Source organism: Myotis nattereri (genome assembly GCF_964212035.1).
Source record: "Myotis nattereri genome assembly, chromosome: 9".
In the NCBI taxonomy this organism is placed as follows: domain Eukaryota; kingdom Metazoa; phylum Chordata; class Mammalia; order Chiroptera; family Vespertilionidae; genus Myotis; species Myotis nattereri.
Genome location: NC_138084.1, coordinates 65663941 through 65676741, shown reverse-complemented (window position 1 = coordinate 65676741; position 12801 = coordinate 65663941). Strand labels below are relative to the sequence as shown.

The 12801-nt window shown below is 40.2% G+C and overlaps 1 protein-coding gene across 1 annotated transcript in view; it reads right to left on the bottom strand.

Annotated features, from left to right (window-relative positions):
• Window positions 1–12801, bottom strand: part of ARHGAP42 (Rho GTPase activating protein 42) — a 250570-nt gene that overhangs the window by 161244 nt on the left and 76525 nt on the right. Inside the window, exon 3 of the mRNA XM_081098747.1 lies at window positions 98–159. Within this exon, the coding sequence (XP_080954873.1) occupies window positions 98–159 (62 nt within the window). The remainder of the gene's footprint in view (window positions 1–97; window positions 160–12801) is intronic.

Here is a 12801-nt window from a genome sequence, read left to right as displayed (position 1 = left end):
TAAGGTCTGTTATGGCTAAGCCTAATTTAAAAGGTCTATTCTTTTTTTAAAAAATCCAAACAAAGCGTTATTCTTAAGAAATGAGTATCAGACTTACCAGTCTTCTCCTTTCTTCTTCTACTGTGATGAGTAGTCTTGCAAATTCTTTTAGTGACTGAGCTATTTAAAAGACAAATTTTAAAAAGAAGTATTAACCTCTTTTCATTGCTAATATCTAACTGCATAGGAACAAACATTACAATGAAACTAGTTATAAATTTGTACTTATTCTATAGTTTTATGTTTTTATAACCATAACACAGTATATACAATAGAATCTCAATGAATAATGGCTGTAGATAAGATGTTTGCATGGCACAAATCAAAGTTAAGCACATAGCAAGTACAATATTTTTTTTCTTTAAAGACACTAGGGGATATAGTTTATATATTTAATATATAAAACTCTCACATTAATAAATAGAAATATAGTACTGGAATCACCTCTAAACAGAATATTACAAATAATGAAAAGCATATTAAATCTATAAGAAACAATAAATCCATTACTATTTAGATGTACTTAGTAGCAGCCAGTAATACAAGGGCTCCCACTGCCATCTTTATAAAAGTTCAATAAATGTTGAATTCTTTCTATATCTACAATATTTTAAACCTTTGCTAGTCAGTGTTGTGGAATGACCACCAGCATCAGCACTTGGGAACTTATTAAAAATACAGACTCACAGGCACAACCTCAGAATCTGCATTTTAACAAAATCCCCAGGTGACCTGTTTGCATATATGTTGGCATGCACTGCTTTAGAAAATTATAGGACTTATATTGCCCTAGCCTGGGGAAAGAATCAAGTATTCAGAAACTTTAAAAGAACAAACCAAAAATAAATAAATAGGGACTTACAGTGGTCTATTCTTTTAAAATGCATAGTTCCAAATGGCAAGTGTGAAAAGTAATTTATCCACATCAATTTTTGTACCTTATACTTAATATGAACTATTAACTAAAATAAAATGGTTTTGTTACAATACTAAGGACACAAATAAGATAAATGCAAATTTTATTTTCATTTAACCTGTGAACCTTCCCTTCTATGCCCCTACTCTTTAGGCTCTCCCCATCCCCTTCCTTTGCCCATACTAATATTGAAAACACTGTGTGAGACCAGAAGTCTGGCCCCAAGCTCACAATAAAGGCAAGTAAGTCAGGAAAACAAAGCAAGAGTCACATTAACAGAACTTATTAAGGAAGAGAAAGAATGCTTTCCACTCAAGAATTTAAAAGGGCAGTACCTCCCAGCAGGCTCCCAGATGTCTGCAGGGAGTGCACGCCGCCAGAGTGAGCTCCCTCACCAGGCCCCCTCACCAGTCCACTGGGACCCAGTGTCTTAGGATCTGGCTCCAAGCCCCCACAGTAAGTTCAATCCAGGGGGAACACTGTGCCCCACCCGCACCCTGAACCCCAGAACCATACTGCTAGCCTGACCAGGAGACACCCAGTGCCCACTCCTCCGCAAATCCCAGGACCTGCTACCAGAGTGACCTGGAGCAACCCAGAGCACAACCTACTCTGGGGCATAGGAGAGTGGGGACTGTGTGACCCAGAGCAACTGGTGCCTGCTCCACCCCGGCTCCCTGAACATCCCTGCTGGGGTGACCCAGAGCAACCCACACCCGCTTCACCCCAGCCCAGAGGGATGACCAAGAGCAACGCAGCACACATCTCACTCAGGGCCACAGGGGAGCTCGGACTGTGCAATCCAGAGCAACCCACACCTGCTCCACCCCGGCCCCCAGGACAGTCCTGCCAGGACCATTCAGAGCAACCCAACGTGCACCTCATTCAGGGTGACAGGAGAGTGCGGACTGAGCAACACAGGGTAACCCGCCCCCAATCCACATTGAGGAGGGGCAAACTGGAGCAAAACAGCAAGTGTCTCACTCCGGGCTACAAGAAAGTGAGGACTGAGTGATGCAGAGCAACCAGCACCCACTCCACAGCGAGCCCAGGGTCTTGCTGCTGGAGCAATCTGGAGTAACCCAGCATGTGTCCCACTCAGGCCACAGGGGAGCTCTGACTGTGCAACCCAGAGCAACCCGCACCCGTTTCTCCCCAACCCCTTGGACAGTCCTGCAGGGGCTACCTGGAGAAACCCAGCACACACCTCACTCTGGGCCATAGGAGAGCACTTCCAGGCAGCCTGGAGCAAGCCAGTTTGCCCAGCCAGGGGCCACAGGACCACATTGCAAAAGCACTGCCAGAGGGACCTAGGGTGCCACCCTGCCACGGGTTCTGGGACCACACAGAGAATCGCATGCCAGAGGGTTCTGGGTCCTCACAGGGAGTCGCACACCAGAGGAATTGTGCACATGATCCCACCACCCTGAGCATCTGAAGCAGACAACTGAGGGACCAGATCCGTGGGAGAAGGGGATACAACTAAGAGCAGAGACAATAAAGGCATGAGACACAAGGCAGACCCAGCCTCTGGGCTAATGATTTCTGGACCATTGCCCTGATAGGGTATTCAACCTCTCAAACCCCAAGCAGGGTGCCCATGGCCAGAAAGACACAGCAAAAATGGGGAGACAAAGAAACAACCCCCACAAAGAAAGAAAAGGCGGCCTCACCAGCAAAGTAACTAAATGAAACAGAGGCATGCAATATGTCAGAAAAAGAATTTAGAGTAAGGGCCATGCAGTTCATAAACCGAATGGAGGAGAAAATCAACAACGTATTTAAGAATCAAAACTTATATAGCTATAATAAAAAACACAATGGAAGGTTTCAAAAGTCGACTAGAAGAAGTGAAGGACCAAATTAGTGAGTTAGAAGGTAGGACAGAAAAACACACCCAATCTGAACAGCAATTGGATAAAAAAATGAGAAAGCAGGAGGAGAGCCTAAGGGAACTTTGGGACAACATGAAATGAAATAACATACATATAATAGGGGTGCCAGAAGGACAAGAAGAGGAATAAAGATTAGAAAACCTATTTGAGGAAATAATAACAGAAAACTTCCCTGATTTGGGGGAAGAAAAAAGTCACACAAGCACAGAGAGTCCCAAACAAGATGAACCACAAAAGACCCCCATCAAGAAACCCTGTAATTACAATGGCAAACGTTAACAACAGAGAATCTTAAAGGCTGCAAGAGAGACAGAGAGTTACCTACAAAGGATTCCCCATTAGAGTATCAAATGATTTCTCAACAGAAACATATCAAGCCAGAAGGGAATGGAATGAAATATACAAAGTGATGCAAAGCAAGGGACTGAATCCAAGAATACTCTATCCAGCAAGGCTATCATTCAAAATAGAAGGGGAAATCAGGAGCTGAGCAGACAAAAAAAGGCTAAGGGAGTTTATCACTACCAAACCAGCAATGCAAGAAATGCTAAAGGGACTGTTGTAAAAAGAAGAAATAAAAATGGAAGAAGAAACACAGGTACAAAAATAAAAAAGGCTACAAACAAGTACATACAAATAGTAACTAAACATAAATGGACTAAATGCTCCAATCAAAGACATTAAGTGGGCCCTGACCGGTTTGGTTCAGTGGATAGAGCATTGGCCTGAGGACTGAAGGGTCCCAGGTTCAATTCCAGTCAGGGGCATGTACCTTGGTTGGGGGCACATCCCCAATAGGAGTTGTGCAAGAGGCAGCTGACCGATGTTTCTCTTTCACCGATGTTTCTAACTCTCTATCCCTCTCTCTTACTCTCTGTAAAACTCAATAAAATATATTTTTTTAAAAAGACATCAAGTGGCTGAATGGATAAGAACATATGACCCATATATATGCTGTCTACAAGACACCCACCTCAGAACACAGACTGAAAGTGAAGGGATGGAAAAATACGTTTTAGGCAAATGGAAATGAAAAAAAAGCTGGGGTAGCAATACTTATATCTGACAAAATAGACTTCAAAGTGAAGGCCATAACAAGAGATAAGGAGGGCCACTTCATAATACTAAAGGGATCAACACAACAAGAGGATATAACTCTGGTAAACATATATTCAGCCAATGTAAGAGTACCCAAATACATTTTTAAAAAATAACAATAATTTAAAGTCCAATCTAGGATTTTTTTTTTCTTCCTCTTTTCAGAACTGCTAGGTTTACAGTAAACTAAGCTGGTTTGAAATGCTATCCCTACCCATTACTTCACACCAGGTTTTATTCAAAGTTACCAAAACAGAAATCAAAGGATTACCTGAGAATCAGATCAATCTTTTAAACACATTAATGGCCTTAGAGTAGGATTACTTTTTTAAAAGTTTTAATTTCTGCAAAAATAACTCTACCAATGTTACAATGTAACCCAGTTTTGACAATAGTAAGTTGAACAGAAAACATTTTCAAATATATGGATTTTAACTGGAGGGCATAATAACATATTCTATTTTTGTTCTATTGGCATCTATAGGTAAAGAAAGTATTCCATCATCATTCTGGCAGCTATCTACTGCTGCTGAAGATCTCTTTTGGTGAGGCTAAAAGAAATCGCAACCAAACTTTGGGTTAATGTTGACAGAAGACATTAACATGCCTAGGGAGAAAGAATCTAAGAGATAAGTCAGTTTGGGCTACAGGAAATGGAGGCAGCTGGTACTCCTGAGGGTGATAAAACAAGAGGAGATGGAGAGAGATAGTTGAAAGTAAAGAAACACTTTAACCCCACATTTCTCTTGATTCCTCCTAAACTATTTAGTTATTATTTAAAAAAAAAAAAAAAAAGGAAAAGAAAACCTTACCGGCACATGCTTCCCTAATTGGCATCTATTGGATGACACACTCTAACAAAACATGGGCCAAGAGAAAAGGTTATGGAATCTAGAGATAGTAGCCCAATACAGAAAAGAAGCAAATGGAATTCTCAAGGTGACACAGCTGTATAGTCCAGGACAACAGTTGTACAAAAGGCCAAGAGAGGATCTTCGGAGCACATACAAGAGACAACCAAAGAATGCATAAATAAGTAGAACAGCAAGTTGATCTCTCTCTCTCTCTCTCTCTCTCTCTCTCTCTCTCTCTCTCTCTCCCCCTCATTCTCTGGGGGGGAAAAAAATCAATACAAAAAAAAATAAAGAAGTAGCAAGAAGCAAGATAGTTATGATCTTTACAGCAATGGGAGAAATGGCTAAAAGTTCAAAATGGTTTTTCTGGGGAATTAAGTGGTGGAGAGTGGTAAGATACAGGATACCTTTTTAAATAAAAAATAAAAATAAAACAAGCTATTAATGCTTCATTTTCCCACTGGCCTAAATTCTGGGAGGGCATAGATCACATATTATTAATTTTCCCAAAGAGCTAAGTAAATATCCAGCACACAGAAGCCTGTCAAGTGGTATTTTTGGAATAAATAAAAATATAACCTGATCCTAGAGTGGCCCAGAAAATGCCCACTGGCCCACGGAGTGGTGCCCTAAAAGTGCCTGGCAGTCTGTTACTCTGAGGACTGCGTGAGAGACCCACTGTGAATAAAACCCACTGCGAGAGGTCCACAGGCTTCCCCAGGTAACCATTACTCTGAGTAAACTGTGGAGTTGCCTTAAATCCGATTTAGATTACAACTAAGGAAGCTCAGGTTCTCATTGCACTGTTGAAATTCTTTGTCTAAAAATGAATATTTCTGATTTACTTGGTTCTGGTCTGTTTCCAATATTAATACGATTTATAGACTCAGTATCTAACAGTTGATTATAGTGAGAATGTCGAAGGAGAACAATTTTGACAGGCAAAAGCAATCAGGTCTGCTTCCTGGCAACATAAACTGTTCTCCTTCCAGCAATTTTTTGAGTCTGCCCCAAATTTAACAAGTTTTGTTCACTCTTTCTTTTGCTGATTTTTCAGGGAAATTACTTGGGAAAAAAATTGTTCTCTTTAAATATTAAAAGTATATTTAAAGTCTCAGTTCCATAAAAGTATATGTTTCTGGGTCTAAATGAAGATACTTGTGTTTGTCATTTGTTCTAAAAAAAAAAAAAAAAAAAAGGAACAGTAAATATTTCATGAATTAGTGACAGTGGCCTACCAACTTTTAAAACCCATATTAAAGTTTTCCCCTAATCTTTTTACTTATAATGATGTCAAAGTACTGCATTAATAGTTTACTAAGCACACAGTAACAGAAAGAAAATAGTAATTAACAATCCTGTGAAGCAGATATAAAATGATTCAATGTATTAGCTTGTAAATTGGGTTTTAGGATTAAGGGCTGAAGAACAGCCATTCCCTTCCCTGTCTGCTCCACCCTCAAAGTAGCAGGGACCTCTAACATAATGAGAAGCTGGTATTAGAATCTCTGGTACCAGGAACCCACAAATGCCCTCAAGACTATGAAAACCGGAAGGTGTCTTTTCTCCACCAGACCTTGGGCAGAAAATACATACAAAATGACCCTCCCAGCACCCATCACAGTGCCTTATACAAAACAGCTATTGATGTTGTAACTGAGCCATTTCTTCTAAAACTTTACTTGCAAAATCATAAAATATTACATGCAAATACCTAATACCAAAATACTTCTTTTTATAAGCAACTATTTGTGATACTCCATACTTTATTTATCAATATTAATATTTACATAAATAACCATTTCATTATCTGATTTTGGAGGTCCAAACTAACTTCAAACATTAACAGCTGATCCTGCAATTACAGGTGGTATGACAGGAGCTTGATTTCATGAGAACAATATTCCAAAAACAATACTTAAAACACAATGGGCTTTCAATATTTGATCGTTACATAGATTAATTAATTTAACAATACATTTCCACAGCCTGTTTGCTCTATAAAGAGAAACAAACAACCTTTATTCTAGGCTTCATAAAATATTCTGAAAAGAATAGCCAGATAGTTTGGAAAATTATGTTTGCTATCCACATTCTTGCCACCTGCATGAAACTTTCCTGGCTGTATTCACCAGTAATAATCTTTCCCCTTCCTGACCATCTGGACCACGAGATTACTGGAGAGCAACCAAAATATAATTTCACATAAAAATGCTAACTTCCCAACAAATTACTGAGGTCAAGAATATTGCTATAGGCTTTCCTTTTTATCTCCACAATGTGATATTGGAAAAACACTTTTGGAACAAAAGAAATCAATTACTCAGGTGTATTTATGAAAGGTCCTGAGAGTATAAACATTCACAAAGCCAAGAGTCAGATTATATTTACAGGGTGAGAAGTATGATAATGGCTTCTCTATTTACCAATATTATAAAATCCAAAACATTCCTGAACTTATACATGCATAGCCCATGGATACAGAAAATAGTGTGATGAAGGCCAGGGAAGGGGCAGAGTGAGGTGGGCAAAGGGAGGGGAAGTGGAGGACATCTGTAATAGTGTCAACAATAAAAAATAAAAAATAAAGGATCATAAAAATAAATAAATAAATAAATAAATCCTTATTTCCTAACAATCTTTTCAACCAGCTTAAATTAACCATACTATTTTTTAAATTATATTTTTATTGATTTCAGAGAGGAAGGGAGAGGGAGAGAGAGAAATAGAAACATCAATGATGAGAGAGAATCATTGATCAGCTATCTGTTGCACACCCCACACTGGGGATAGAGCCCGCAACCCAGGTATGTGCCCTGATCTGGAATCAAACTGTGACTTCCTGATTCAAAGGTCAACGCTCAATCACTGCGCCACACCTTCACTGCGCCATACCGGCTGGGCCACACTACTATTTTTGAATGTGGAAAACCTGTTTAGAATCTGGGAGTAGGAACGAGAGACAAAAAAAACAACTCCCTGTTCATTGTTAACAAAACTCCACTACTTTAAACACTAACTATTATACTATTAAATGGTTCAACAATTGATCAACTTGGTCTTTACAGATTCTGCAACTAGAAGAATTGACAAACCATGTCCCTCTTGCATCCAACCAACATTTATATCATAATCAGACAATGAGGTATTAAATATTTCTCCCAGGAGTCTTTCCTCAAACCTAAATAGCATAAATACATATTCAAAGAACAGGTCACGAATTCATAAATATAGAATGTTATGTCAACAACCCAAGTTTTCACTTTATTAGAGTGCACAAATATCACTCTTCACATCCAGCTATGCTAAAAAATAGGGAGAACTGGTTAGCAGTAGGCCTTAGACTTGGTTAAATATCAGTGAAAACCTATAAAAGTCAGTTTAAACCAATGCAGTCATATTTTATAAACCCAGATGATGGCCCAACAGTCACTTCCCTTTTCTATTTGGGTGTGAGATGTAGGCTCTGCCCAGGTCTTTTGTAATACCCTTCCTGCACTGACTTTTCATGAAGAGTAGGAGGCAATATACAGGAGGTTGGCAAAACTAGATTTACAGTTGTGAGTATGCCAAACAGAGTTTATTCTTAGATTATTATTTATTAGTTATTATGTCATTTATTTGTAGTATTTGTTTTCTTATTATTATTACTATTATTTCATATCCTTACTTATGATTTATCTTTTAGGTAATGATGGCTGGTAATTTAACCTACTTTGTCTACCCCTGTAATAAAACATTAACACTGAAATAAGAATATGAACCAGAGAAGGTGGATTTGTCATATCCTTTTAGATCTAGCCATATAGAGAAAAATAAAAGTAGAATCTACATCCATAGCCAAGTGGCATCAGCACTGCACTACAAGCAATGATCTAGCAGGTGGCACATCAGCAGCTCATGCCTGGAACGGCCCTGGAATTTTAATTCTTTGTGCATTTAAAAGATCAAAGGTTGCATACTGGCTACATATTGGTTGAACTATCCAAGGGAAAGTTTTGGTTCAGGAACAGTTTATAACCCATAAGCAAAGCAAGAAGCACAATCAACTTGTGGTATGCCAGGATAATAAATACCGTATCTGAAAAACAGACAAAGTGATTTAAAAACTGACACCAAATCTCCCACCAGATATTGTGTCACTGGTAACAACACCCCCACTAATGGGTCAGTCCACTGTGTCTGCAATGCTGCCATCATTTGCAACCACAAACTCTAGTTATTATTTTCTGAGAACCACAACATCAAGTAAGATTTTCCACTTCATTTGTGGCTTCAAGCTCTGTAGATGCCTACTTGCAAAGCCAATAAATTGCTTCCTAAACCAACAAAAAAAATAAGTCACAAGGCACTAAGGCTGGCAGATCACTGTAATACACCCGCGTAAAAAGAGATGTCATCTTTCCAATACTTCACAGCCACTTGGAATCTAGGATTGCAAGAAAAATACATAGAAATTTAATTATCTTTGAGGTATCTAAATTAAATTCTCCACAATGTCCTCCTGGTGGTTAGATTTTTTTTAATCGCCAAATACAAATCAAAAAGAGATTAATTTTAGTATAACTATCTAACCACTATGCTGTACACCTGAAAAAAAATACAAAATAATATTATATGCAGACAGTAATTGAAAAATAAAATTTTAAAAATTAAGAAAATATTAATCTTGAAAACAAGTCCTTGAATACTTGCATTTAAATTCTTCTTCTATAGCCTACCACTGCATCCATGTGTTGAACTACATTGCATTCAGATGAATTAGGTTTCAGCAATAATAAGATGTTCCAAAATGGAAGAGCATATTATATATTATTTTAGCAATGAAAAGTTATTTAGCTTCCAATCAAGATGATGGCTTAAGTAAATGCAGACTTGTATCCTCCTACAACTACATTAAAATTAGACAACTAAACTATAGAACAGCCATCATCATAACCACCTGAAATCTAGCTGAATAGAAGTCCTACAACTAAGGATATAAAGAAAAAGCCACATGTAGACTGGTAGGAGGGGTGGAGACATAGAAGAGGCTGGTCCTATACCCACACGTGGTAGATAAAAATTGGGATGGATATCTCGGCTGTTGAGATCTCCCTTAAGGAGTGAGAGTCCCATCCCTAACCCAGGCTCCCTAACCCAGGATTCCAGTGCCATAATTTCTGGGTGTAAAAAAACAGTGGGGATTGTGGCTGAGTGAGACAGAGTTCTGCTAGAGTCCCAGGCATTCCTCTTAAAGGGCCCACACATGTACGTACTCAGACTCAATTCCTCTGAGCTCCAGAGCTGGAGTAACAGCTTAAAAGGCACCAGGGATATACTGAGAGGAACTATGCTGTCTGACAGAGCTAGTAGGCCAGGCCAGATTTCAGACTCCATCAACCTGTCTCACACTGTTCGCCCAGCCTAGGTGATTCCCTGAGACCCTGCCACATCCAACTTGCAGGCTCATCCAAGCTATATCCAGTGGCTTTTCCACAATAATGGCTTGTCTTGGCTCATACTTCTCATTTTCCTAAAATCTCTCAAACCAGCAGCATCTGGCCTCAGTGTGCCCCATACTTCTCACTAGGTGGCCCAAGGGCCAGCAATAATGGCAGCCAGCTTTGGTTCACAGGTTGGCCTATCCTGAGTACCTCCCAGCACAGCACAAGTAGCAGCCATCTGCAGATCACTTTGTAGCTCATGACAGGTGGCTCCAGGCAGAACACAGGCAATAGCTGACCTTGGCCTGCACCTCCCAGGAGGCACCAGAGCCAGTGCATCTGGTAGACAGTCTCAGACAATGCTGAAGGACCACCCTACCACCTCCAAGGGGGAAATGTTCAAGGGCTGGACTTAGCAGCACCGGACCCCCAATGAAGTAAGTTATGATCCGTGGGTTCGATCCCAGCACAGCTGATTTTCCACAGTGATCACAGTTAGTCCTTGCAACTGATGGGCCTGGGGATAAATCCCTCCCATGACATGCCAACAGCAATCCAGGCTCAACTACAAAACAAGAATGTACACAGCCTACTTGGTGGGAGTGCACCTGGAATGCCCCGCTTGGGTGAACAGGGAGGCTGTGCCACTGGACCCTACAGGACACCTACTACATTAGGCCACTCTGCCAAGCCCAGGAGACATAGCAGTTTAACCTAATAAATAGAAACAAAAACAGGGAGGCTGCCAAAATGAGGAGACAAAGAAACATGTCCCAAATGAAATAACTGAACAAAACTCCAGGAAAAGAACTAGACATAATGGAGGCAAGCAATCTACTACATACAAAGTTCTAAACACTGGTTATAAGGATGCTCAATGAACTTAGCGAAAGAGTAGATTAACTTGGAGAGATCTTCAACAGCATAAAAAAGGACATGGAAAACAGTCAGAAATGAAGGATACACAAAACTTACAGGGAATCAACAGTAGAATAGATGAAGCCGAGAAACAAAACACCAATTTGGAATATAAGGAAGCAAAAAACACCCAATCAGAACAGCAAAAAGAAAAAAGAATTTTAAAATGAGGATAGTGTAAGGAGCCTCTGGGACAACTTAATACTCGCATCATTTAAGTTTCAGAAGGAGAAGAGAGAAAGCAAAGAATTGAAAACCTATTTGAAAAACTAATGACAGAAAACTTCCCTAACCTGGTGAAGGAAATGGGCATACAAATCCAGGAAGCACAGAGAGTCCCAAACAAAATGAATCCAAAGATGGACCCATACCAAGACACATCAAATTAAAATGCCGAAGGTTAAAGGCAGAGGAAGAATCTTAAAAGCAGCAAAATAAAAGCAGGTATTTAACCTTGATTGTGTGATATAGAAGTCTTATTTCTTCCAGCAAACCATTATTGCGGGGGTGGGGTGGGGAGAAGAGCAGTGCCAGCCTACTACCCTGCTACATTACAAGAAAGAACAGGCACATCATCTTTAAAAGCAACCAGTGCCAGAGCTATTTATGCTCCAAGGGCAATCAGGTGCCAAGTATCCTGCCTTGAAGGAAATGATCTGTTGCTGACAAACAACTACTTACACCAAGTCCCCCCCCTCCCGCCGTCCCCCCCCCCCAATCCCATTCTCACTACCATCAGGAACAGACTTCCCAGCACTCCTTCACATTCCACAAAGACTAAAGCACCCGTTCATACTCCTCCTCTGCACTCAATCCTCCTGCCACCACCCTCCTGAAACTTCAACATCCGCTTCCGTATCCAATTTCCAGCTTCTCTTTTCCACAACCTCTTAACCTCCCATGACCTTCTCCTCTGTAATTTCATACACCCACAAGGACACCAAGAGTTCAAGCTATCTAACCCTTGGCTTTTGCTTTTTGGCAATCCTTTCATTCAACTCTGGTTTACTCCTAATCTTATTTCCCACAGTGGTTATCTAAAAAGAATTTTCTCCTTTCTCAAGAACCCAGCCCTACACTTCCCCTCCTCATACCAGATGGCCTAGCCTTCTGCTTCTCAGAAAGAAGTTCAAGACCCTCTGATCACCACTGTCTTTACTCATTCTCTTCAAACTTGCCTGTCTCGGGAAAGGGGCCCTCTTCCTCTCAAAGCTAACAAGGTGCCGCGAAGCTTCTACTCTCACCCTCTCCCATCTTCAGCTACATTTTTTCTGTTTCTCTCCCTCTTATTTCTATCATCACTCTTCTCCCCTCACAAGCTATTTCTCCTTCCCCTCGGGCTATGAGCTTACTCCAGTGGACTCCTTTGCCATAAAGGAAGGGCAGGAAGACATGGGTGGGAGAAGGAGGTTTACTGGATACATGCAGCGCTGTGCACAGCTCCTTAATCTTCACAATACCCCACAAGGAGGTCACAAGTCCAACACCCCAATCTCCTCTCACCATTCTCCTATTTTTTTAAATAATGAAACTGAAATACAGAGGATAAACAAGACGTGAGGTCATAGAGCTAATGACTTGCAGAGCTAAACTTTGAACCCAAAGTAACTCACCTGAAATGTATACACTTTCCCACTACTCCAGGCATAGCCAGA